This window comes from Diadema antillarum, unplaced genomic scaffold (genome assembly GCF_040938485.1).
Source record: "Diadema antillarum isolate AM-2024a unplaced genomic scaffold, OU_Dant_1.0 seq00001348_RagTag, whole genome shotgun sequence".
Lineage (NCBI taxonomy): Eukaryota > Metazoa > Echinodermata > Echinoidea > Diadematoida > Diadematidae > Diadema > Diadema antillarum.
The window spans coordinates 442,475-467,943 of record NW_027272113.1 but is presented as its reverse complement, the minus strand read 5'-3'; the positions used below and the strand labels follow the sequence as shown (position 1 = coordinate 467,943).

The 25,469-nt window shown below is 39.2% G+C and overlaps 2 protein-coding genes across 2 annotated transcripts; one reads left to right on the top strand and one right to left on the bottom strand.

Annotated features, from left to right (window-relative positions):
• Positions 1-1,732: 1,732 nt before the first annotated feature.
• LOC139708539 (large ribosomal subunit protein mL37-like) lies at positions 1,733-9,991 on the bottom strand. Its single transcript, XM_071620481.1, has 8 exons — positions 9,741-9,991; positions 8,601-8,772; positions 7,437-7,567; positions 6,602-6,717; positions 5,877-6,065; positions 3,733-3,884; positions 2,671-2,850; positions 1,733-1,885 (listed from the first exon to the last, which is right to left on the bottom strand). The coding sequence occupies exons 1-8, from the start codon at positions 9,989-9,991 to the stop codon at positions 1,733-1,735; spliced, it is 1,344 nt and encodes a 447-aa protein (XP_071476582.1).
• Positions 9,992-19,506: 9,515 nt separating this feature from the next.
• Positions 19,507-22,532, top strand: LOC139708556 (uncharacterized). Its single transcript, XM_071620498.1, has one exon. The coding sequence runs from the start codon at positions 20,073-20,075 to the stop codon at positions 21,405-21,407; it is 1,335 nt and encodes a 444-aa protein (XP_071476599.1). The 5' UTR covers positions 19,507-20,072; the 3' UTR covers positions 21,408-22,532.
• Positions 22,533-25,469: the final 2,937 nt, after the last annotated feature.

Here is a 25,469-nt window from a genome sequence, read left to right as displayed (position 1 = left end):
AACATGCTTGGCGTTCTTTGTATTCATTAGCCATTCGTCGGGATTCGCAGATACGCTGGAGCCGATATTTTTTTTAAACATGTCTAAAATCTCCAGCGTATCTCTACGAATCCCTACGAATAGCTAATGAATTCAAAGAACATCAGACATGCAAACTGTCTTCACATTTTCGAATTCGTTAGGCTTTCGCTTGGCATTCGTTGGGCTTTCGCTTGGCATTCGTTGGGCATTCGCTGTAGTGTGACGGGGCCCTTTCAATCATCAATGTTTGTTTTGGACCTTGTTTAACCCATAGCTTACTGAAACCACCTGTACCATATACATGTACGCTGCACTCCCGTTACCATGAACACGGTTATAACGAAATAAAAATCCTGGCTCCAACATTATCCTCTTTATGATTTTTTTTTATTATTGATTTGTTCAGTGATAACAAAGTTTCGATATAACGAAAGAAAACTGCCACTCCCGAGAACGTCATAAAAACCGGAGTCCACTGTACCTTCTTATCGGGTAATCATCAAACCTTGGATCAATGCGTTAATTGGATGTATGGAAATGATTTCTCTCTCTCTCTCTTTTTCTCTCTTCTTCTTCTCTGGCTCTTCATCAAGTCACATAATTCTGCAAACATGGTAGCATGGATCACACAACCAAATACATCAAAGTCATTTTACTTTCTCACCTTTATTCTTAAACCCATTTCTATTGCTTCTAACAGTTTATGGATCTCCAGCGTGAGGCGACTGGGTTAAATTACTTCTGCCTGTATTAAAGGGATTGTATAGTTTTGGTTGAAATGGGGCTTCAGATTTTTTTCTTTTTTTTTTTGGTTTTGTGAGATAATAAGAAACTGCTTATGAAATATGAAAGAGCATACAATTCTAAAAGGAATTCAAAGTTTATTTGATGCAAGTTGGTTTTGAAATGGCCGACATATCCAAAACAAAGTGGTACTTAATAGAATGTGGTACCCACTTTTTATTAAGACCACAACAAAAACTATACCATCCCTTTACTTGAATTCCAAAATGTACATTGGACATGTAACAAGAGTTTTGATTTTAACCCTTACCGTGTTTTGGATGCCAATAGGCATCCAGGCTTGAGAGCTTTGTTTGTCGATAGGCACAGATGTCTGAAAACTCATCGTTATCAAAAAGAGATTACAAAATCCAGGGCTGGACACTAACCCATTTTTTTATTGTTCCAACCTGTCTGTCAGACCAGTAGGTACTCGGTTTTTGCATTTTTTACTGGTACATTCCTGAAAGAGTTACTGGTCCGACAGTGACTTTTACTGGTCAGGGAACGCCAGACAAGTGCCAGTGTGAAACGATGCATAATCACTTTAATCCCTATTGTGTCACCCGAGCCTTCCTGTTGGACTGAGTCACATTGCTACACCTGAGTGAGGTTCCTAACTTTACAACTACAAATTGTAGGTCATGTTTGGATGGATAACTGAATGCTCATTAAAAGTTTGGAAAGTTGAGCTTAGTGCCTGAGTACGTGAATATTTAACCAACAGGAGAACTACTTCTTAAAATGCACATGAGGAATTCTTTCCGTTTTTTTGTTCTTTTAAATTCTCACTCACTGAAGTCATACACCGCCATCTGACAATACCCTTCCATCAAATATCCAACACTATTACGTATATATGGAACTACATCTTGTGTCCAAGTCCAGACATAATGATGTGTGCGTGGGACTATTGTGTTTTTAGAGTTCAGTCGGCTCCGTACACATAGCAAGCGAGAAATTTGCGGAAGACGTCCACGTTCAGGTCCCGGCAGCCCAGGTCCGGGTCTCGGTTGTGCATCTTCTTCTTGTAGCTCGGTTTCGTGTGTCTGCTCCCCTGTCTCTTGAAGATTCTAAACACCTGGACATCAACAGAACAACAACCAAGAAGAAACTAATTAGGTACCTCTTGGCGATTCATACAGAAGACATGTACATCGCACTGCTCTTAGCTTTGTCAATTTGCATACCATTTATAATTTTACAACTTCATTACTGTTTCTTTTATTTTTTTCATTGGGGGCAGTTTATCTCCACTTGTACTAGATCTAATCAAGATTTCTTCAATGAATCCTAAAAGTTTCTGCAGGGAAGTAAGATAGGTATAATGTAGGAGGGAGGAGAGAGTAGGGTGATGCAATGATAATGTGGAGCTCCTCCCTTTTTTTTTTTGGGGGGGGGGGGTCAACTTTCAATTTTATACATCTGGGGACATTTTTTTAATGATTATGAAATACATGCACAATGCATGTGTCTTGTGAAATTTGTTGCGGAGCTGTTACAATTCTGTAGGATCACACCTAATATCACTCCTTTTTCTAGTTTGTATCATGTCATGTTTGTTGTTGCATTTCTTTGTTGGATAAAAGTGACGAAATCAGTTCAAATCACTTGATTCAATACTGAATTCTGGTAAGATGAGACCTGATTTAGGTCAGATGAGATGAGATCAAATCAAATCAATATCAAGTCAAGTCAATATCAAGTCAAATCTTATCATATGACACGAAGTCAGATCAAATCATATCAGATGAGACTCATATCAAATCAAATCAGAGCAAATCATATGATGTAAAATCAAATCAAACCAAACCATGTCATACATCAAGTCAAGTCAAGTCAAGTCAAATCAAAGTGAATACCAACCACAGGATAGTGATCGTCATAGAGCACGTTGCCCTCATCCAGCCAGAGCATGTTCTTCACCCCATCATCGGAGCTGAGGTTCAAGGTGTTCAGCTGCACCTGGATAAAGGTGAACTTAACCCCCGTCGACACGACGCTCTGGGTCACAATGGGCTCCTCCAGGTCAAAGGTCGCATCAACCTTGATACAAATGAGACAGTAACATAACATCTCCTTGATTAAACATGCCCTCTAAGTATCAAAATAAAACAGGTGATAAATTTCCCTTTTGGAAAGGCAATGTCACAACTGTTCAAATTTTCTTTCAATCGATGAACTCTTATAATTCTTAAAATCTTAGCTGTAAACCTGTGGTTGCCACTGAGTTTTCTTTCTTTCTTTTACTCTATGAGGCAGTTTCATGGCAAAAAAAATATACTCTTGACCTTAGCCAAAGAAAGATGCCTTCCTCTTGCACCTTCTCAAGCTACCACTGGACAAAAATATTTCGGTATTAATGATACCTTTGGTCCTTTTTATTTCAGAAATCATATTGAATACACCTCTATCTGCAAAGGGAAATAAAACACATCAATTTCACTGACATGAAGAGTTGTCACAAGAGTGAGATCCAATTACGATTTGTCATTAAGATGCAAAGAAAGCTTAAAGGGATGGTATAATAGTTTTGTTTGAGATGGGGCTTCAGGTTTCTAACTTCTTTGTGAGATAATGAGAAACCTTTTATGAAATATTAAAGACCTCACAATTCTAAGAGGAATTTAAAGTTTATTTGATGAATATCTGATTTTAAATGGCCGAGATATCCAAAAACAATGAAATCCTACTAAAACGTGAAACCCATCTTTCATTGGGACCATTTTGTTATACTTTGTTTTTGAATATTTCTGCCATTTCAAAACCGATTTTCATCATATAAACTCTGAATACCTCTCAGAATTTTTGCTCTTTAATATTTCATAAGTGGTTTCTAATCATCTCTCAAAAAGTTAAAATCTGAATCTCCTTCCTAAACCAAAACCATACCATCCCTTTAAAACCCTTCCCTCGTCGCTCACTCACGCCATATTTGAGTTTCGCCCGAGCCAGTGTGTTGGCAAAGGCAAACATGACCCCCTTGGCGTTGATGTGCCGCATGGATTCCCGGCACCAGTCCTCAGCGTCGTGGATGAAGACGGTGTGGGCGTGAGGAAACGGCGCCCCCTCAGAGAATCCTGGAGAATACGCAGGAAGAGATAGACAGTGAGAAAGAGACAGGGAGAAAAGGACCACAAAAGTGGCAAAGAGTAAAATGAAGCAGGAAGGTATAAAACTGTTCAAGGTTGGGTGTTTTAGAACCCTTATGAGTCTCAATGCCTTCCTGCATTCTTAGTTCACCCGTTGAGGACGTGCTGACTTTGCTACAACACACATTTCCCACGGACACTTGCGCAAGTATACTCGGGACTCGTCTTCAATGGGTTAATTAAAGGAGACCTCCGGATGATTTTCAGATTTTTACATTCGAACAACTATAAATTAGTTATAATGAGGACAGAGTTTCAGAATTTGTGATAATTGGGATGAAGAATAAGAATATTTTCAAAATTTAGAAGAAATTGCAATGAACAAGGATGATGACATGGCAGGGTCATTATAAGAATGCATGAGTTGGGGCTCATGAAAGCAGAACAAAAGAAGAAGGCATGCATAGATTATACACAGGTGAACTCGCAAGCAAGCGGTATTGTAATGAAATTGCACTGCTACATTTCTGAAATATGTGAACCTCCTATGTCATCATCCTTGTTCAGTGTAATTTATTTATGGTTTTTCAAAGTATTGTTTCTCTGCTCTAGAACCACAATAAATTCCACAAATCTGGACATGGAGTTGTCAATTTATGTACTACATGATGTGAAATTATGAAAATCGTCTGGAATGTCCCTTTAAGGATGTGGGCAGTTGGTGATTCATACATGTTCCTTATTGCCCAAACAATCACAGATCACCAACTGATACTATGGTCAACATCTTTCTTTATTCTTTTACATGTTCATCAATGTAGAGTACTTTAGTGTGAGGAGGGGCACTGTGATAGAGTGGATAAGAACTCTTTACTTTGAAAGTGAAGGTCTTGTGTGTTCAAGTCCTGCCAAGTTATCACATCCTTGGACAAGATATTTCAACCCACCATGTCCCCCTCAGCCCAGGTGTATAAATGGGTACCTCGCATATCTAGGGTAACAATAATGGCAGGTCCCTCTAGAAGAGCAGTGTTAACATTGAAGAGGCTACCCTGGGGAAATAAGATCAACATCATATCACTGTATTCTTTTGTAATGTAAAATTACTCTGCTATCACTGATTACGAATTGACAGAGAAAGCACAATCATCATCTGTTCTGCAAGCATGGCCAAACCAAGAAAACTAATAAGGCGAGTTTCCTGGCATTGCATGTCCAATCAAGCAGAAAATTTACTTTTCCAAAGATCAATTTTCATGACTTGGTGGAGACTGACAAGTCATGATACTCAACACTTTGGAGTTTACTGTAACAACCATTTGACAGATGTCATGGACATAGAAATGTTTAGAAATGACTTACTTTTTAAAGAATTCTTTTAACAATGCTGATTTCAATTAAAACAAATGCCAAATTCCTATCGCTCTCCCTTTATGATAGAGTATAGTGTCATATTCAATGAACTACGTAGTATTTAATACTCAAACTTAGTCATCTTTTTGGGAAGACAGGCCAGAATCAAGCTGCTATTATCACAAGGCACGTAAAGTAGTTGCTTATTCTCTTTTTAGGACGAGCATGCTGTAGTGATCAACATGTGTGAACCTGCATGCAGAACAACATAAAATTAAGATGAATAAATGTAAAGGCATAACTTGCCATTGGTGTTTAGATATGTGCATTGCACATTGTATCTGGTTAAATATACGATCAGGTATAATGTATTATAACACAGATATGGATCAAGCTCACAAAACAAATAAAAGAAATTTAGGTCATAGGTAAAAGGACAGTACGTTAAATGTTTGTCATTTAAAATCTGAGTCTTACACAAAAAGGTGAAACGGGCAATTTTACCAAATTCCTCACAATTGCATACATCCTAAAAAAAAAGTACAATGGCAAAACCCTGCCCTTTCTCCCAACCCCCTTCCCCCTTCTGATCACATATCCAGCACAAATCGCACTTGTATGACTGACCTGTGAAGTTATGATTCTCCTTGTAGATGTTGCGAGTCAGAAGGTCAATCGTCGGGGCAAGCGGGTAGAAGCTTGGCAGCTTGTGTTCCACCGTCTGCGCAACCTCCTCTGGACTAGCTAACCTCTCCAGGGGACTGGCGGAGGAGACTAGCAGACCAGATCTTCCTCGAATCTGAATTGGGTCTTTGCCTGTTGCATGTGAATGGGAATGAATGGGATATCGATCAGTTTCGCACCTCTTAACGTCATCCAGTTGTTTGAGTGTGAAGTGGTTTTCCTCCTCTTGTGTGTGAGAAGGTATGAATAAATATACAAAATGGGATACTTATCATCTTCTAGATTTTTCAGCTGCATTTTTAATCTGAATCAAGTCATATCCCATGGCATATGAGGTAAATTTGAATGAGAATTTGATCATTAGTATTGCAGTCAACAGGTTTAATGCTCACTAGTCATGCCACTTTACATCACGCAATCATACCACCCTATCCCTCCCCACTCCCCCTCCCCCCCCCCCACACACACACATACATACATACATAATACACTAGACTCTATACTAAGCCACTATCACATAGTAGCCATATCTCTTAACACATACACTTACGTAAAAAAAAACACATTACAAATGCGCACATGTATGCATTCCTACACTCACACTTACACACACAAAAACAAAACCATAAACACACACACAAACCAGAAACCAGAAACCAAGCACTAACCTCTGTGCCAAGCAGCCGCTACATAGTAGCCGTCTGTCTGGGCTCTGTGCAGCAGGGTGGGGTACTGGCCTACCATTAGCTGGCATAGCCGAATGAAGTCCATATTCTGCCGGTAACTGAAAGGTCACGAGAGGTCAGGGAAAAATTACCAACTTTTCATTCTCGAATAATAAATTTCCAGACTGCATAATCTTGGCAAAATAACATGCACAATTGCTTTAAAATCTCCACACTAGACTTCATTCAAAATACTCTACGCCTTTCCTTCCAATAGCTTTCTATTGCTCAGTAAGTCTGTGTTTTGCTACCATACTTCCAGCAAATGGGACAAAAATTTCCATATGTGAATGGTATGTGGTCCATATTCTGTACACATTCAATACAAACAATTAAGTTCAAATTAATGATAGTGCAGTCATCTTGATTCATTAACTTAACAAAAATAATAATAATTATCTTTTACATAACGTGACGCAAGCTCAGGAAGAGAAGGGACGTCACAACAGCATTGCAGTATTATGAGCTGGGTGCTAAAAAGGCACATCTTTCTGTGTAGAAAAACAGTAACTTCATTTTTCCTGCAATAGACTTATGTGGTTATACAATTTGGGAAAAACAGCATTTTTTTATTCCTATGAAAACTGCAGTGATTTTGGCAACAACAACGTAAAAGAAAACAACAACAACCAACCAACAAACAAACAAACAAACAACACAACACAACACAACACAACACAACACAACAGCACAAAATGCTGCCCAAAAATAAAAGAGAAGTAATAGTTGGCGTCTCTGGAAGAGTGAAAAGATTGGATGAGTGCTGGGAAACCCCCACCTGAATCTCTGGACCGGTATTAGCTTGCTGGGCGTGTCATACTGCCGACACTTCCTGATAGATCTCAGCACTCTCTCCTCCATGTCAGGAAACTCTAGTCGGGCAGCCAGTTCTTGCAACCTCTCTGGCATCTGTGCGGAAAAAATGAAAAAAAAAATGGTTATTACTTGGTGGCAGAAGGGTACAGTAAGAAGGACTTATAAAAGAAAATGATGAAGAATTCTCGATTATGACATCTCAGTAGAAAGCTATCTGATAGGTACTGCATCTGAAAGTGGTGATGAAGGCTGTAGCACTGACAGTTGAAAAGTCGAGAGGAAAATAGTGTGCACTGAGAAAAAAAGTTGTACACAAATTTCCCATTTGACAAAATGTTTTATAGAATTATGATATTGGTCAAGACGTATCCACCAAGTCATAAAAATCAGCTCCAGTTATGATGTCATCTTTGAACATTTCAGGTTGGTAATTTTAGCAACCGCAAATCCTTTCACCTCACAGTAATCACTGATGCATTATTGCACCTCATCATATATTTATGGAAAGAGAAAATTAGTATTTCTCGTTGAATTTATGTCAATATATATATATATATAAATTTAGGAAATGATTACGTATGGCACCTCAGGAGACTCAGGAATTCATGACCTCCTCATCTCACCCAAATAGCATTTGTTGTTTCTGTTGACATCAACGCTTTGTAAAAACATATCAAAGGGAATTGAAACCTGAATAAACATGTTTTTTGAGATAATGCAGCAATATTAGTAGAACATATCAGCAAAATTTGAAGAAGACCACACAATCCATTTATAAGTTATTAGTTTTAAAAAACTGAAGTGCCACCAATGCTAAAGGAGAAGACTACAATAATTTGTGATGTCACACATGGACAAAGCTACTAAATTGATAAAAACATAATTTAAAGAGAACTGAACACCTTTTCATTTCTCTAGCATGATGAAAAAGCACATGAACCTCTTTCAGAAAACAGGGGGAATCATATTACTCTAAACATATGTCAATATCAAGAAAAAGGAAATCTGGACTTTTTGTACAACATGAAATTTTGTGGAAGTCTCTTTATATTTTCTGTTGTATTCTCTTTGAAATGATTTATACCTGACTATCTGATAAAAGTTATCATGTAATCCTTAACCTCACCTGCCCCTCCCCCATGAGCTTGCTCTTGGTCAGCCAGAGAGCCTGGTCCACGCCCTCTTCCAGTCGACACAGGTGGTTGAAGATGTAGGTCTTCTGCTCGTGGTAATGCTGGTGGGTCTCATCCATAGTCACCCTGTTTAGGTACAGAGGGTGGTAGTCCTCTATCTTCTCTCTAGGTCCAGATGAAGAATCAAGGTTACAGAGAAAATGGGGAGGGAAAAAATTTCAAAAGTGAATGAAACAAACTAAACATATGCATCAGGTAAATGTAGCAACATTAATAGAACATAATATATTATATACATATGGAATGTTTGAGGAAAATCAAACAATTCATTGAAAAGTTATAACTTTTTACACTGTTGGTGCAGTCACTGCTGGATGAGAAGACCACAACCGTTTGCGACATCACACATGTATAATGATAATTTTAGATAATACAAAGAGAAATCCACAAAATTTCATTTTTCATGATAAGTACACATTCTCTTAAAGTGTTGCTGACAAATATGTGTTCAGAGTTCCCCTGCTTTCTAAAAGATAGGAAGTCATGTGCTCTTTCATTATGCTAGAAAAGTGAGGGTACATTGTATGTAAAATTTTCTTTGAATTTTCTTGCATTTTCTTATAAATATAGTTGTCCACACATGACATCACAAAGTGTTGTGGTCTTCTCATTCAATGATGGCTGCACGAAACATTAAAATTTAAAACTTTTGAATGGCTGTCTGATTCCCTCAAACTTTGCTGTTGTGTTCTAATATTGCTGCATTCCCTCAATTCTGGCATTTTGGTTTCATTTTCCTTTCAATAGAAGTCTAAAGCCATCAGAGATTTTTGTCAAGTCAACTGTATTTGGAGTAAAATCATAACAAACTGTTAAGAATTGATTACAGGAGCCAGAGTAAATTTAATTATTTTTTTGAGTTGCCTAAACCAGGTAATCATAAAAAGAAGATATAAAAAAACAAAGTTGAGGCTATGTCACACTATGTGAAGATAACAAAACAACAAATTGAGGCAAATGACCATATTGAACTGGTAAAGTGATAAGTCTGCATGCATTTATAAACAACTGAGTGCATGCGTCTAACAAATTCCAGTAGGCCTACTTTGGTTCATTTTCTTTTTCCTGCTCACTTTGGGGGTATTTTGTAGGGACTCTCCAGACCGTGGATCTCATAGATTTTCCGTGCTGCTGTCTTGCGGTTCTCCTTTGTGCGTTCCCTGATCTGTCGCTTCTTTTCAGGGCGGTAGCATCGAACGGGATTGGACCAGCCCGGCTGGCCCCGGGTGAAGGGACCTGCCAAAAGTCCCAGCCTGCATGGCGGGCACAGACCACTGACCCGCACAGCAAGCCCAGACGACAGGCTACACACTGCTGTGGACATCGCTGCTATCCTATGGAAGACAAAAACAGAGACTCATTTGAAATTTTCAGGTCTGTATTTCAATTCTCAACAAACTTTTCCTCATGTTCGCTTTATCCTGCTCATAATAGTACCTTCAAAGACACTTATTATGACTGTTTTACTGTAAAAGTGGACATTTTCACGGTGTTGTAATTTTAACAAATGCAAACAGAAAAACTGACCAGAATGAATAATTGGTGGAAAATTGAGCAAAGAAAACGGGATTCCATCGGGATTCGAACCAAAGACCTCCGGATTGCTAGCCCAGAGCTCTAGATACCGACTGAGCTATAGAAAGCCCTAGTTCAGTGTTTGTCCCAGAAACCCTAAATTCTCAATGCTCAAAAGGTCACAAGCTACAGCAGTGTGTTTGTGTGTGACACACACGTAAACACTTGAACCTGGCATAAACCCTATTTCACGCAACCAGAAACAAGCGTGAAAATAAAAGCACACAAATATTTTTGCTTGCCATATGTTCCCGCAATTCAGGTCTTGATTCCATGGAACACACAAAACTGTTCTTACCAAGCCAAGCGCGAAAAATTAGTCGCGTGAAACTATCCACTTTTACAATACTGTAAAAGTGGAAATTTTCTCGGTGTTGAAATTTTCGAGCATTGCGCACAACTAGAAACTAGCACAAAATAAAAGCACATGAATATTATATCTTGCCATAAATGTTCCCACGGTTCAGGTCTTGATTCTATGGAATTAAAAACACACAAAACTCTTCTTACCTGGCAGAGCGCCGATAATTAGTCACACGAAAATATCCACTTTTACACTACCAGTATACCAGAGTATGTAGGATGCGAACTCGGATCGAAGCGACGTCTTCAACAAGCTGAAACATAAATTTACATGCATTCGCATGGATATGGTCTAATATTTGGCTATCTTTACAAGGGCAAATCCAGGCAGGGAATCTGTAAAGGGAGAGGAATGCCTTTCCAAAATTAAAGGGGGCGAACGCCTCCCCCCCCCCCCCCCGCCTTTGGTTTATTTTATTTATTTTGTTTTAACAAAAATTAAAGGCGGGCGCCTGGTGCACCCCCGCCTGAATCCGCCACACGTGCACACTGCACTGCTTTTACATACTTGTACTATTCGTGGAAAGGTCAGAGGCAAAATACAGTTGTAAACCCACAACCATTTACCAACATGTACTGAAAGAGCAATAGGTCTAACATAGCCCTTGATCTATCCACTCAGTTAAATCAATAGCCCACCACAACGGCAGATGTCAGATGAGCAATCAAAGCAAATCCAATAATGGCAAAGCCTGACATAACGCCTGTCGTTCAGACACTCTAACGCAGTTTGCTATATGTGGGCTACATGAAATAGACCCGTGTTAATTGAGGGTTTATATATCACGGCGTCAGATAATCAACTAGAAACGATATTCGAAACAAACAAGAATGCACAGAGCTCCTTGCGCTTTGTAAAAGAACAGAACTACGATGGAGCTCGTGAGGTACTACCTTCTCTTGTCTCAGTTTTTCAGCGAATTCATTCTTTTTGATGCCCAAATCGAAAGGAGCACCCTGCCGCTGCACATCGCACCGCATGAGATATGCAATCTTCACACGATGAGGGCGGCAAACACCACCGAACTAGAAACGTCTAACGTGTCTAAACATCTCACCGGGCTTGCTTCGCGACTCGACTACAAGTAGTTCGCGACCCAGATTTTGCTAGTTGCAGAGACGTCTCCACGACGTCTCCGAGACGTCTCCTGAAAATTACAGAGTTTCCGATTAGTCGCAAGAAATGTAAACATGTTCGATTTTTCGCGAAGTCTCCGCGACGTCTCCGAGACGTCTCCATCACCATCAGTTGCGGAGACGTCGCGGAGACTAATCATATTCGCGACTGCTGAGACGTCTCCGCGATGTCTCCGAGACGGCTCAGAGACGTCGCCGACCTGCTGGAGACCAGAAAAACTGGTGAGCGGTCGCGGAGACGTCTCCGACTCTCTTAGAAGCTGTTTGACCTACTTTAGAAACCACGTGACCCATCTGCGTGCTGACATCCTACCTAGATCAAGTCAGGTGATCCCGCAACGGCTCCCTCATATTTGAAATTTTTTGACACCTGCCATAACGTTACTCAGAGACGTCTCCGTGGTGAGACCGCAAGACATTTTTATGTTGGAGATGTCTCCGCGACAGCTGTGACTGATAAGTTGAAGACGTCGCGGAGACGTCTCCGTTGGTGAAATACTAACTTTAGTTCGGTGGTCTTGACCCGCGATGAGTACCTCTGCACTCGGAGAGGACGATGATGAAAAAACATGAAAACAGGCCTACCTCTTCATGGGGGGGGGGGGGTGGGGGAGGAGGATATCAACAAGAATATCAGGCTATGGAGGTATAGACGAATAGAAAGGGGTGTTAGGGTTAGTATCGAGGTGTAGAGGGTTAGTTAGGACAACTATCATGTTACTGTTTGCTATCCGCATAGCCAACATCACCATCACCATTGAAATATATCATTCTCATCAAGCAAATAATCATACTAAAAATAATAAACTCTGTTTAATGATTCTAAACAGTTAATAATACTAGAATGAAATATTATAATGAAATCAAAATAATGCTTATCATTATGATATTATGCAATTACATTTCGACCTCTCCTATCCGACCTCCCTTTTATCCGGGTCTCTAGCAGTATCCGGATGAGATCTTGGCATACATTTTTTTTTTTTTTTTTTTTGTAATCTAAATAATTACGGGGGAAAGAGGGATTTCAAACTAAAACTCTTCAACAAACTCGCATACATTACATATCATTTCAAACATAAGTAACATACATTCACATCTAAGTTTCATCTTAATAATATGCACTCAGACATTCACCTCCCCTATCCCAGGAACATGGACATTAAAACTTTTCATTGTTCAGGGCACAGTACAGGCGATCGTTCTTTGAGCAAATTGTCAGAAAATTATGAAGGCAGACCAGCTGACCAGACGAGAATGTGACATGTTCACCCAAATTGATACATATGCATGTAGCTATAAAACATTGGGCCAAATCCTTTATCCGGATGAGCGCAACATTCTGGTCCCGTCAGCGACACCTAGGGGAGGTCGCAATGTCGTAAGGGTTGGCATTCCTCTTGCAGTCGAAATTGTAGTATTCATGTACAAGCAATTAAACATACTAAGAAAGAAGATAATACATTCTGGCCGGGTAATCAAAGTACACGTACAAAGTATACAGAGATCAAGTCGTGTTCGATCACCACCAATTTTCACGAAGATTCCTCTGCTCCTCAGAATCGACATCAGGCAATATGATATTTTGAATACCAGGGCCTGGTCTTCTAAAGTCAGAATACTTGACCTATTTAAAATGGCTAATTTCCGTCTATTTCGAAACTTACTAAATCGGTCGCTCTGTTGTTGTTTTTCTTTTCGTATTGTATCTATATATATTCAAAATTTGCGTGATCAAAATTGCAGACATTGGTGAAAGCTGTACAATGACTGACCGAAAGACTTTATAATGGCAGCGGTCTCGGGTTTCGGTGACATTGTTCCCAAACCCCCGAATGTTTCTCAAGCAGCTTCATGACGCGAAGCTTCTCAGAACAAAAACTCTCGATGCTCGAAAAAGTATAAGCCTATGTAGTAGCCTATAAGAATATACCCGGAGAACTCTTCAGCGTGATCGAACTATTATCATTATTTTTTTCTTAAGCTTCAGCAATTTGTTCAATCGAGCCTAACCAGGATGTGGGTATTTTCAATCATCATTGTGTGTGCGTGTGTGTGCGTTAGTGTATGTGTTGCTTTTGCTAATGCAGTTACCAGTAGTCGTATAACGCCAAGATAGCTCGGTAAAATTTAAGCATTTCCATCAATATAGACTGCGATACGTTTTAACGCAGTGTATCACTTTATAATGTAATATCATGTGATATTGGATATAGTGCTATCGGTCCAGTATCGGAGTGTGAGAAGATGTGTTTGAGTGTTATGTGGATGAGTGAGGTTGTGTGGGTGAGCTTATGTTTAGAGGCTGTGAATCCAGTGATGATAGTTATATTACATACATCTTCTATTTGGCCCCATGCTGTCAAATAACTCCGAATATAACAATTGTGACATAGAATAAACCTCGGGCTTTGTGTTCAATACACTATCTATCATCCGTATGAAAGATGGAAATATGATTATAAAATGCAGGATTATTGATTGGGAGTTAAAATGAGATTTCACTCGTTCTCTTTTGTTTGTGATTAATATTGATATTGCAAGAATTTTCAATGAGTGCTATGCAAACAAATTTAAGTGTTTAAAGTGTCTGTTGTGTACTGAATTAAATCTGATACCGTAACGTCCAAAAAAAAAAAAGATACAACGGGACGCTCCGAAATGATCTTTTAAATAGTGAATCAATCCACATACAAATCCAGGGTATGAAACTATAGCTCATTGCCCACGTCTTACAGAAAACCCCATTCGATTTGCTTCAGTGGTCAAAGAGAAAAGAGGAATTTTGTAGACGATGTCAAGAATCTCTTCCCTCCCAGTTCTGTCTATTGTATTCACACACAAAAGCATCGAAGTGCTAAACTTGGCAGAATCAGACTCATGACATGCTTTACAACTTTTTACATTTCTCTGCGACCGCTTAACCAAATTGAATGGGGTTTTCTGCAAAATAGAGCTAAGGTGTTATATCTTAAGATCCTGAAGTAGCATTTAGACAGTTTAATCATGTTTGGTGTTATCAATGCGAAAATTTGATTGTAATTTTTTTTGGGACGTACTGTACAAGTAACTACTTAAAAGTACTGGAGGAGAGGCTGAGCTGCAAAAAGATAATTGCTATCACTTTGCACTAACCTCCGAGTCTAATAAGAATAATGTAGAGCACATGCTGAACTTTCGCTTTTTGTGGCGACACACACACACACATACACGCACACGACTACTTTTTTTCCGTGGTAGGCCTCTTATACGGAAAAGAAAGTTGTTTTTTTTGTGGTTACTGCTGACGCGAAATTTCTGCTTTTAATATACGCACGTGACATTGAGGTAAAGGAAACCAACCGCATATCAATGTGAATTGAGTGAAAGCAGCATCAATCAGCACAACACATCAGTAAAACTGTAAGGAAAATCGGATCATCGATCAAAAAGTTATAAAACTTCAATGCCGTCATTGCTGGACAAAAAGACTATTACAGTTCATAAAGTTATGGACCAGAACAGAAGAATATATATATATATATATATATATATATATATATATATATATATATATATATATATATATAATATATTGATATTTATATATATATATCAACATATATCAAAAAAATTATTATTTGTATCTTGGGAACTTATGCGTCTTCTTAGTTTCTTGCATCAAATTGTTTATGTTCAGACTTACTTTGATAAACTTAAGGTCTTTGACCGAAACGTCAGTCCATTTTTTTTTTGGCTCCTGCGGTGTTTATACGACTGTTTTGACTCTTGATATATATATATATATATATATATATATATATATATATATATATATATTATTTTCACTTTTCCATATACTAAGCATAATGAAAGAACACTAGACGTATCTTTCAGAAAGAAGGGGGAATAATGAAATCACCATTGTCATATTTGTGTCAGTAAGAAGTTGATAGAATGTGTATTTTTCAAGAAAATTCAAATGTTGTGAAATAATCTCTATATCTTTCTATGATAGTATCGTCCCTGATGACGTCATGATATACATGGTGTATAGTAATCTCATTTTCCAGTGATGACGACAACGAAACCTTACGAATTCACAACTTTTGAAATGATCTTCCAATTTTCCTCACATTACACTTTCACTAATGTGTTTTACATAATTACTGCTTTCACTCAATCCACATAAACGCTTTGGTGTTGATTTCCTTTAACACATATCTGCTTATCTTCATAATCGGTGATTCTTTCCTCTCTCTCTCTCTCTCTCTCTCTCTCTCTCTTTTCTATTTGGAAGATAAGTTTCGTATTTTTTTTTTGCCAGTCTAAGACATAAAGGGACTAATGATAAAGCGCTAGCAGTGACAATGACAGCAAAATAAAAAATAAAAAAGATAATGAAACTGATCCTGTGATTTGGTTCTTACATCGTAATAACGATATATAGCTTTACACGTATATCATTATAAATATCCGCTTTCGTAAATAATGCTGTAATAAGTAGAGCAAGCAAATTTACCAAGGTAAATACTTATACTGGTGTCATGTTACAGAAGTTTGATCAGTTTGAAGTTTGATGTTTGATCATATTTCTTTTAAGTGGAATAACGTGTTTATCCAATCCAAAAAGAAGAAGAAGAAGAAGAAGAAGAAGAAGAAGAAGAAGAAGAAGAAGAAGAAGAAGAAAGCCGCTGTACGTGTTTCTGGAAAGTCATTTCCCCGTGAAGTAAGTTCCGCATATGCATGACGATGTAATGAAGTTCAAAACGTGTTTTTGACAGCATTTTATCAAGAATTTAGTAAGGTACTTTATACAACATCTTTTTTCATCAATTTCATTTTTTTTTTTGCAAAAAAACAAACAAACGTGATACATAACGAATAGCTGGACAAATGAGAGAGCACACCATACACTAACTCTTTATGAACCAGTGATTTACGATATAAATTCGACATGAACAAAGAGTGCGAAATGCACATAACAAGCATTCTTAAGGAGCATGATGCTGTACATGAATATACTGATTATCATATAATACCGTATTATATGGTATAATATAATATAATATTATATAATATATCTTATTATATCATAATGTAGTATAATATTATATCATGTTATATTATATTACCTAATATTATATAATTCAGTATATATAACAATATAATATTGTCTTATTTGAACCGGAAAGAACATCCAATGTTGCCATTGCTCTCCCCTAGAGAGCTGTCGTTATTGTCAGCCTAATAATCCCGAGTAGCTACTTATTCAATGGGTCAAGAGGGAACATTGTTGGCAGAACATCTTGTCCATGGATAAAGTATGCCAGGGAGGTGGAAGGACTCTTCCACCTCCCTGGATGAACGCACTGCTTATGACTCACACCCAGCTGCAAGACATTCTGTTTACAAATATTTTGTCTTTTCCACTACAATATGCCATGTTATTCCCATTGGAAGGTAGTGCCCTACAAGATATTGGCTGTGCTGAAAAGGTTTTGATAACATGTTACCAATCACTCGAATTTGCCGGAATCGACGACGGGAAACGGCTCATTACACGTATAGTTCTTCATCTGCATGCTCTCAAAAACCACTTGACATTTCTTTTTTAATTGAAAAAAAAAAAAAAGACAGAGCATGCAAAGAATGTCTCGTGAAGAGTAAAGTATATTTTCGCAAGAATTCGTCCTAAAGGATAGATGGTCTGTCTTTTCTTTCTTTCTCTTTGAGCGATGTTCTATGACAGCACAATTAGCTCTCATTTACTCGTCTATACTTAGTGTTTGCAGAAACCATGGAGCATGGAGCTACACGACACCACGCGTGCATTAAGGGGACGTCGCTTTGCTTTGCGAATGTCTTGCTGTTCTGGAATAGGTATTCCCATGGGACGCCATGTTTGCTAATGTACCAATGCTCCACATCACTCGATTACTCGTAAAGTTTGATTCCTTCTTTACCAAAGATTGTAAGTGTTCGCATCTCAGTGCTCTTTTACAAAATAGCTACACTTACTACACTAGTATTATATTCGCGATAAATATTATGACTATGAATAACTGGAGAAACTGTGAAGGTGGCTCTGTGGATAATACCACAGTTTGTCAATCACAAGGTCTCTGATTCGACTCCCCAGGATGACTGCAGAGGTTGTGCCCCTATTAACCTAGGCGAGGTTCTAACGACGCCATGCTGTGGGTATAAACTGCGAATGGGGGGGGGGGGGAGGGGCGTCGTAGGAGTGGACAAGCGCGTAAGCGTTACATCGTGTGTCGGCAAGCGGCGCGTGCCGCGCGCGCGAGCTGCTATAATAATTATTATGCGTTTAATACACTTGTGATTAATTTGTTTTTTCCCCTCAGGCAACGTATCATTTGCCGTCAAATAACCTCGTCTAAACAGCAAGGTACGCGTTGCCCTCATGACCGAGTCCTTCAAAGGGGACTTTAAGCCGTCCATCCCGTGGTTGCCCGTCTACAAGAGTCCAGAGACTCCAACCCCAAGCACCTTCTGACCTGGAGATTCTCCCGCCCGAAACCCTTAGCAAACGGGAGACTCCAAATTGATGTGTGCGAAGCGCGAAGTTCCCAGGGTTCTAGATGCATGTTCTCTGGTGCTATCTAAGGCTTACTTTTTCAACATACGATAGTAATAAGTAATCCTTTCCAACGGGAGACACAGAGCCAGGGCGGGAGAAATCGAATCTCAAGCGGTTTTTGCAAAAAAAAAAAAAGAGATTTTGCAAAAAAAAAAGGCCTTTCGGCGGGAGACCTCCCGTCGAAAACGGGAGAGTTGGAGTCTCTGTAAGACAGTGTTCATTGCAGCTTCCTTTAAGGCAACCACGTAAATCAAATCAATAAGATTCAGCCCGATTCAACTGAAATATTGTCATACACTCCGAGCTTCGAAAATCGTATTCCTTCCGAGTATTTACGAACGTAAAGTGTGAAACCTCAAACGATGAATATCTCCCCGAGTTTCAAGGGGACTTGTCATGAGAGCCGACCACATAATGCGCGAGTACTCTGTGAAGAGGTTTCTGCACAGTACAGGAAACACAGGAGTAGAAGAACGAAGAAGAACAGAAAATAAGAATTTGAAGAAGACGACGACGAAGGAGAAATAGAAGAAGAAAGAAGAAATAAGAAAAGGAATTCTTCGTGTCAGGTGCAAAAATGTCTTCCTTCCATTCACTGTCATTCTTTAAAGGGAAGGAATTAGATTTTTTTTCTATAGTCTTCCTCTTCTTCCCTTGTGAAAGCCAACTCAAACTTTCTGGACGGATGCCAGTTGGTTTCACTTTCACGTTCGCGAAACCGCGGCAGAGTGCAATTTGCAAGATCATCACGCGATAACCACTAGAGACTCAAAGTGAATATCCCGAGAGCTGCTGTCAATATTGACCAGTTTACTTACGTCCTTCTTGTTGTTGACAACGCTTCATGATGATTATTCCATTCTGAATCTTTGGTATACTTCGTGTGACGACAACTCATTATACAATATCGTAATCAGCTCTCAGTTTTCTCTTGTAAGACCGTGCCATTTATGAAAAAGAAAAGTGTAAGTGTTGATAATGACAAAAAGCAGACTCGTTATCCATGGTAATTCGAAGAATGTGACGCACATGCGCAAATTGGCAACGCTCGCATCTCACAGGTGATAGTCTGATGACGCAAGTCGTGTTCTCTGTATATGAAACTTGAGCTTTACTTATGTCGTGGAGTATTAGTATATAAGAGCCAAGAGAAACCTGGATTGCACCAGTCTCCCGAGATGCGCGAGCGTGGCGGGTAATCCGTCGCACTTCACCTTTCGTATATTCTTATTGGTCAAGCACAGACAAGTAACGGACCAATCACGGATAAGCATCAAATGATTGCCTGGTTACAAGAGACCCTTATCTTGACTGAAGACGTAATGGGCTGTAAATATACTGCTCTACGGTGTAGTTTCCCAAGCATTACTGTCACATTGTCCTAAAGTTCCCTGGGCTGCTCTAGCTCAGAAGAGTTATCCAATATGAACTTTTGACTAACCTTACGCGGGTCTTTTGCTTGAGTTAGGTGTGCCTGTATTATAATTCTGCTCGAACCGTTTGGAACGCGGTGCAATGTAGTTATCACTTCAGAACAGCATCAGATATAATTAGCAAATGGCTCAAATATCGACGTGACGTCAACAGAATGATTGATTTCAACTGGATAATCATAACAGCTCGCCAGGCAAGACTTGGGAAGCGATGTGATTTCTAAGTTTCTTCAAAGTCCTAAGAATGAGTCTTGGCGGTACAGCAATTTTTGCCTTTCAGTAGTTTTTAAAGTATGTGACACCGCTCAATCATCATGACTGAGGCAAGCTCGACCTCGCCGAGCGAAGTAAGCGACGGCGAAATCCAGCTGTGCACAGAGAGCATCGTGGTTGATCTCTCGATCATCGTTTACTCTGTTTGCGGTCTTTTAATCGTCTGCGCAAACGCCGTTATTCTTGTCAACATGAGACACACGTGTGATCGTTGCTACAGCCACATGGCCAAATTTTTCTACCAAGCGCTAGCCTTCACCGATATGTTCATCGGAATAATTTGTTGCTCCTTCGAGATCGTCTTCGCCAAAATTCCAGTGACGATCACCGGGTCCATTCTCTGCAACGTATTCATGGCAATATACGTGACTATGGTCTGCTTGTCGCTACTCCTCCTCTGCTGCGTAAGTATCGACCGATATATCGCGATCACTCGTCCGCTTAGATATCCAACGATAGTGACACGAAAGCGATCGCGATGGGCAGTCGTTGTGTGCGGTCTGCTCAGTTTATTGCCGTTTTCGTTGGAATTCTTACCCTATACAGATCTCGACGCTATCGCGAAATCGTGTACTTTAAGGTGGATACACATAGATAAGACTTCAATGAGTTTCGTTGCAATTTTGGTCATCCTCCTCTGTGGCCCATTTTCCGTTTTGATTTTCACAAATTTTCGACTCCTACGGATTGTTCGAAAGTCTGTGCGTCTCGATGTTGTCCAGAGGACCAAAAAGAAGCGCGAAGTTACAAACATGTCGGCAAGGTCGTCCATGCAAAACGGGTGGTCATGGCGCGATGGTAGCCGCGAAAGCATAGCACGAACAATTTCCTCCAATTGTGACGATGTGTTTAGCCGAGATGAAAGGATCAAGAACTTTGCTGATGATGATGATGATGATGACATTGTCGACACACGATTAGGGCATTATACCCAGGAGGCAAGCATCTCGGCGGGAAAACCTGCAGCTCCTAACAGTGAACGTTGTTATTCGTACGCATCATTACCATCGCAGATCGATATCCCGACACCAAATGTGAATGACAGCGAGGGTTCTCGTGAGTGCAACAGACGGGGTCCCAGAAATCCGCGTCAGCCGAGACGGAAAACTGGAGGTCACAGTCGCGGGGTGCGAACTATCTTGATGGTCACTTTCATGTTCCTGATTTGCTGGTCACCATTTGTCGCCATGCTGACCGTCAAGGCCATCGTCCCCACCCACATCCCCTGTTCAGTCATATTTGTGGTGACGGTGTTCAACCTGTCCAACAGTTTCTGCAATGCCTTCATCTTCCTTTGGATGAGTGCGTGCTTCAGAAGGCAATCTGCGGCTTTTCTTCGTCGATTGTTTTGCAGGCGACAACAACTAAATTATTGAATTCAGTGGAAGCGAATTAGATGAATAGCATCGCTATAGAAATAATCGCAAAGCATCTGAAAAATCTTGTTGAAGAATTGATGAATTGTTTCTAGCAATAAATCGAAACTTCGCCGGTCAAAATACAATGTATAAGTTTAAGGATAAAAATTATAATTTCTTTCGCCGCAAGGCGCAGAGAGATCCCATGAACCATCATGAAATTTTGAAATATAGCGGACTTCCGTTATAGCGAAGTCATTGGGCTTTCGTTATATCAAAATCTCGTTATAACCGAACAAATCAACAATGACAATTTAAAAAATATACAGCAGACAATGTTGCGGTCTAATTTCTTAATTTTCTTAAAACCGGAATTTCGTAATTTTCGTGTTCGTTATAACGGCAGTGCACTGCACAATTTTGTAATTGTATCATCACATCCAAAAGGATATGAACTATTCAGTCATTTAATTCATAACTTTTTAAGGGGTTTTAAGATTTCCTTATAATTCCATGGTGCGTTCCACTGTTGCACCAGGTACAGTATTACACTTACTCAATAATATTTGGTTTCCTTTCCCTTTAAATATCTATCTATGCCTGTGAAAAGTTGGCCAAGTGAGCGAGCTGCTTTCTCGTGATCGCCAGGTATTGAAAAATTGAACACACTCTTGTCCATGCCAGGGTGATTTGTTTGGATTTTTAAAATTTCATTCTATAACATAAGTAACTTTCCTAGATGATACAAGGTCCCTTTAAAACTAGTACTCCTTTTTGAAAGAGTGTGTGTGTGTGTATATATAAACATGTGCGTGTGTGTTTCACTTTTCAAGGACGTACAGTGTATAACAGGAACTAGAATTTGTCTTAACTGTTTCCTGATAAGAAATAGCATACTTTCGAGTAGAGTCGTGTGCCACTGATCTGTTGGACCACCTGATTACTTAATGGCATTACACTTAATGTATGTCATAATTTCCTTGTCCATAAACTCTGTTTATACCAGCGACCTCTAACAGCGTGTACAAAGCTAAGGGGTTTTCAGTAGCAATTAGCACCCAAAGCATATGGTTAACGCATTTGAAACACAATACATCAAACCGTTTCAAAACTCTGCAAATTTTATTTCGATCATCTTCGTACCAGGCAGTCCAAGATGTTAATCCATTCATTTTACATGTACAGTACTTACAAAAAAAAAAAAAAAAAAAAAGGCAATGAGATTTAGAAGAGTTTTAAATACACAATGTACATGTAGTTTCCATGTCGTGTTACTATGTTGCGGTATGACACTCCTAACTGAATTGCCACTGGCGTGAAATTCACGAGAAATTAGGATTTTGTCTGCTGGATGTCGTCAATTTTATCACCATTGCTGCAGGCAATATCTTGCATTGTTGAGCTGTGCTCCTAGCCTTTCACTGTTACACGAAAATGGTGCAGACTTCTTGTACTAATTCTATTGAAAAAAATAAAAGAAGAGCATGAAATATATTACCATTGTTAATTTCCATTGAATGATTAACTTGCAGAAACACATTGCTGAGAAAAAAAAAATAAAGGAGGAGGGGGAAAAAAAGAGATGAGAAGAATAGATGTGGACCAATCTAAGTTAACATCAAATCTTGTATAATCACAGTTTGGGGAGACAAACCTGATATCTTGATTCTATCAATTATTCAGATTAATCTCAAAACTTCAAATACAAACACTTGGGCCACTCCAAATCTTCTGGTGTATCACTAAAATATCTGTGATCTAATATCAAATATACAAACCATGTTTTGCTTCTTACAAATGTACATGAAAGTTTAATACAAACTGTACAGACCCTTGTTCTACGATCAGATATCTACATGTAGTACACGTACACTGTAGCATTACACAACTTGCTTCAAGTCTTAAAGGGGTGGTACAGTTTCGGTTGAGGTGGGGTTTCAGATTTCCAACTTCTTTTGATGATGAATTTTTAGAAACCTCTTAAGAAATATGAAAGCGCATATAATTCCAAGAGGAATTCCAAGTTTATTTGAAAAAAATTGGCTTTGAAATAGCTGAGATATCCAAAACAAATGATTCTTATAAAAGGTGGAATCCACCTTTTATTAGGATCGCTTTATTTGACTTTGTTTTGGATATCCCAGCCATTTCCAGACCAATTTTCATCAAGTAAACTTTGAATTCCTCTTTGAAATGTATGCCCTTTAACATTTCATAAAGTGGTTTCTAAGTATCTCGCAAAAAGTTATATAAACTGAATCCTTGCCTCAACCAATACTATACCGTCCCTTCAATTTGACTGATGCACACATTTTTTCCAAAACCATCCACGGGCAGCAAGATAAACTCTGGGCTGATGTCCCTGACAGAGAGGTACGGATTAAAGGGAAGATTGCCACACTTGCTCTGGTCAATGACTCTTGGAAATTTGGAGTAAAGAATTTAGTACCAACGGGATCTAAAATCTACATCATATCAGTCCCCCAATTGAGTGACTGTTACACTATCGGAAAATCACTGCAAACATGCTGAAGACCTAACAAGTCTGTAATCGGAAAAAAATTGCCATTTTGGTCCTGGTTGGCCCGATAGTCAGTGGAATACTGCTTCTACTTGGATTAACAAAGTGTTCTTCCAATCTATATATCAATTTGTACACAGGAATAAGTACATGTCATTTACAAGAAACATTGCTGCTGGAGTGACACAACCTTGCATCAGATAACTGTAAAATGTTTAGGAGGGTGAAAAAAATGGCCGCCAAAGTGCTATTTCAAATAGGATAATTTTTTTTTTTCCTTTGACATGCTATGGTGGTTTCATTTTTGGGTAGGACAACTTGGATTTGGATAGGGCATTTTTTGACTGCTTTTCTGATACAATCAATCCCAAAAAAAAAAAAAAAAAAAGTGATTTCTAGACTAAAATTTCTGACACAAGGTTTTGTCACCCCAGTAAAAATATGCACCCTTTGTGTACCATGTGAGACAGCGAAGTCTTTAGTGACAATCCACACACATCTCGTACACACTTGACATACTACGCGAGGTCAAACCCTTTGAAGACTTAAAACCACCACTGCGACTCTTCGTCTCCACTATCTAGTCACTTTTCTTTCCACGCCCTCATCGAAACCTACTCTCTTTCTCTCTCTAAGGAGTACAGTCTCCTTAAAGAAAGGCTGGGCAATGGAAAATAAAAAGAAAGTATGAAGAATTTAAAGAATGAAAGAAACATTCTTACGGATGTCATTGTACCAACCAGAACTGTCTCCTACGGATAATGTGCTCTTCTATGGGTGCATTCTTCATCCAAGAATTTTCCCACACTAGCTACAGAAAGGAAAGAAAACACCACTTGACATAGTTTTGATTCCATTGTCCACCCATATCGTCCATCCTTCAGGGAAAAACAACCGACGAGGACATAATGACATGCAGTTTTGATTCCCTTCTTGTGCTATTAAATCACAGTTCTGTTCTTCCTATGAAAGGATTTTGATTTCTAGCATACCAACTGCAGGAAACTCAAATACATATATTAACAAAATCACAACTTATATGTACATTAAATACATACATCAGACACAAACAAGGCTAACTGTACGTGCTGTTGAGACCCAAGCCTATAGGATTTCTTCCACAAAAAAAAAATGCAGCCAAATATAATTTTGTGGGACTGGGAGCAATGGGGGAGGGAAGAAGAGACCCTGATGTAAACAACACGCAAGAGACAAAGTCGTAGCAAATGTTCTGTTGCATCGGATTTCACATCACCTGCTGCAATGATGATGATGGAAGATATCAGTCCCACACATTTATATCTGCGTAAGCATTACCAGCTTCTCTGTGCTAGGGATAAGCACTCGGTGATTTGAATATCACCATACCATAGTACAAACAGTGCTGGTATCCACAGTTAAGCATCACAACTCATCCTTCCCACTCCAAAGCCCTGTTCATCTTAATGGTGTCCTTGCTATTCAGTGCATAAACCTCCCCCCCCCCCCCCCCCCCCCCCATCTTTCAAGGCCCTACCCTGACAGCACAGGTCTGTCGCATTAACCATCCATGCCCGACT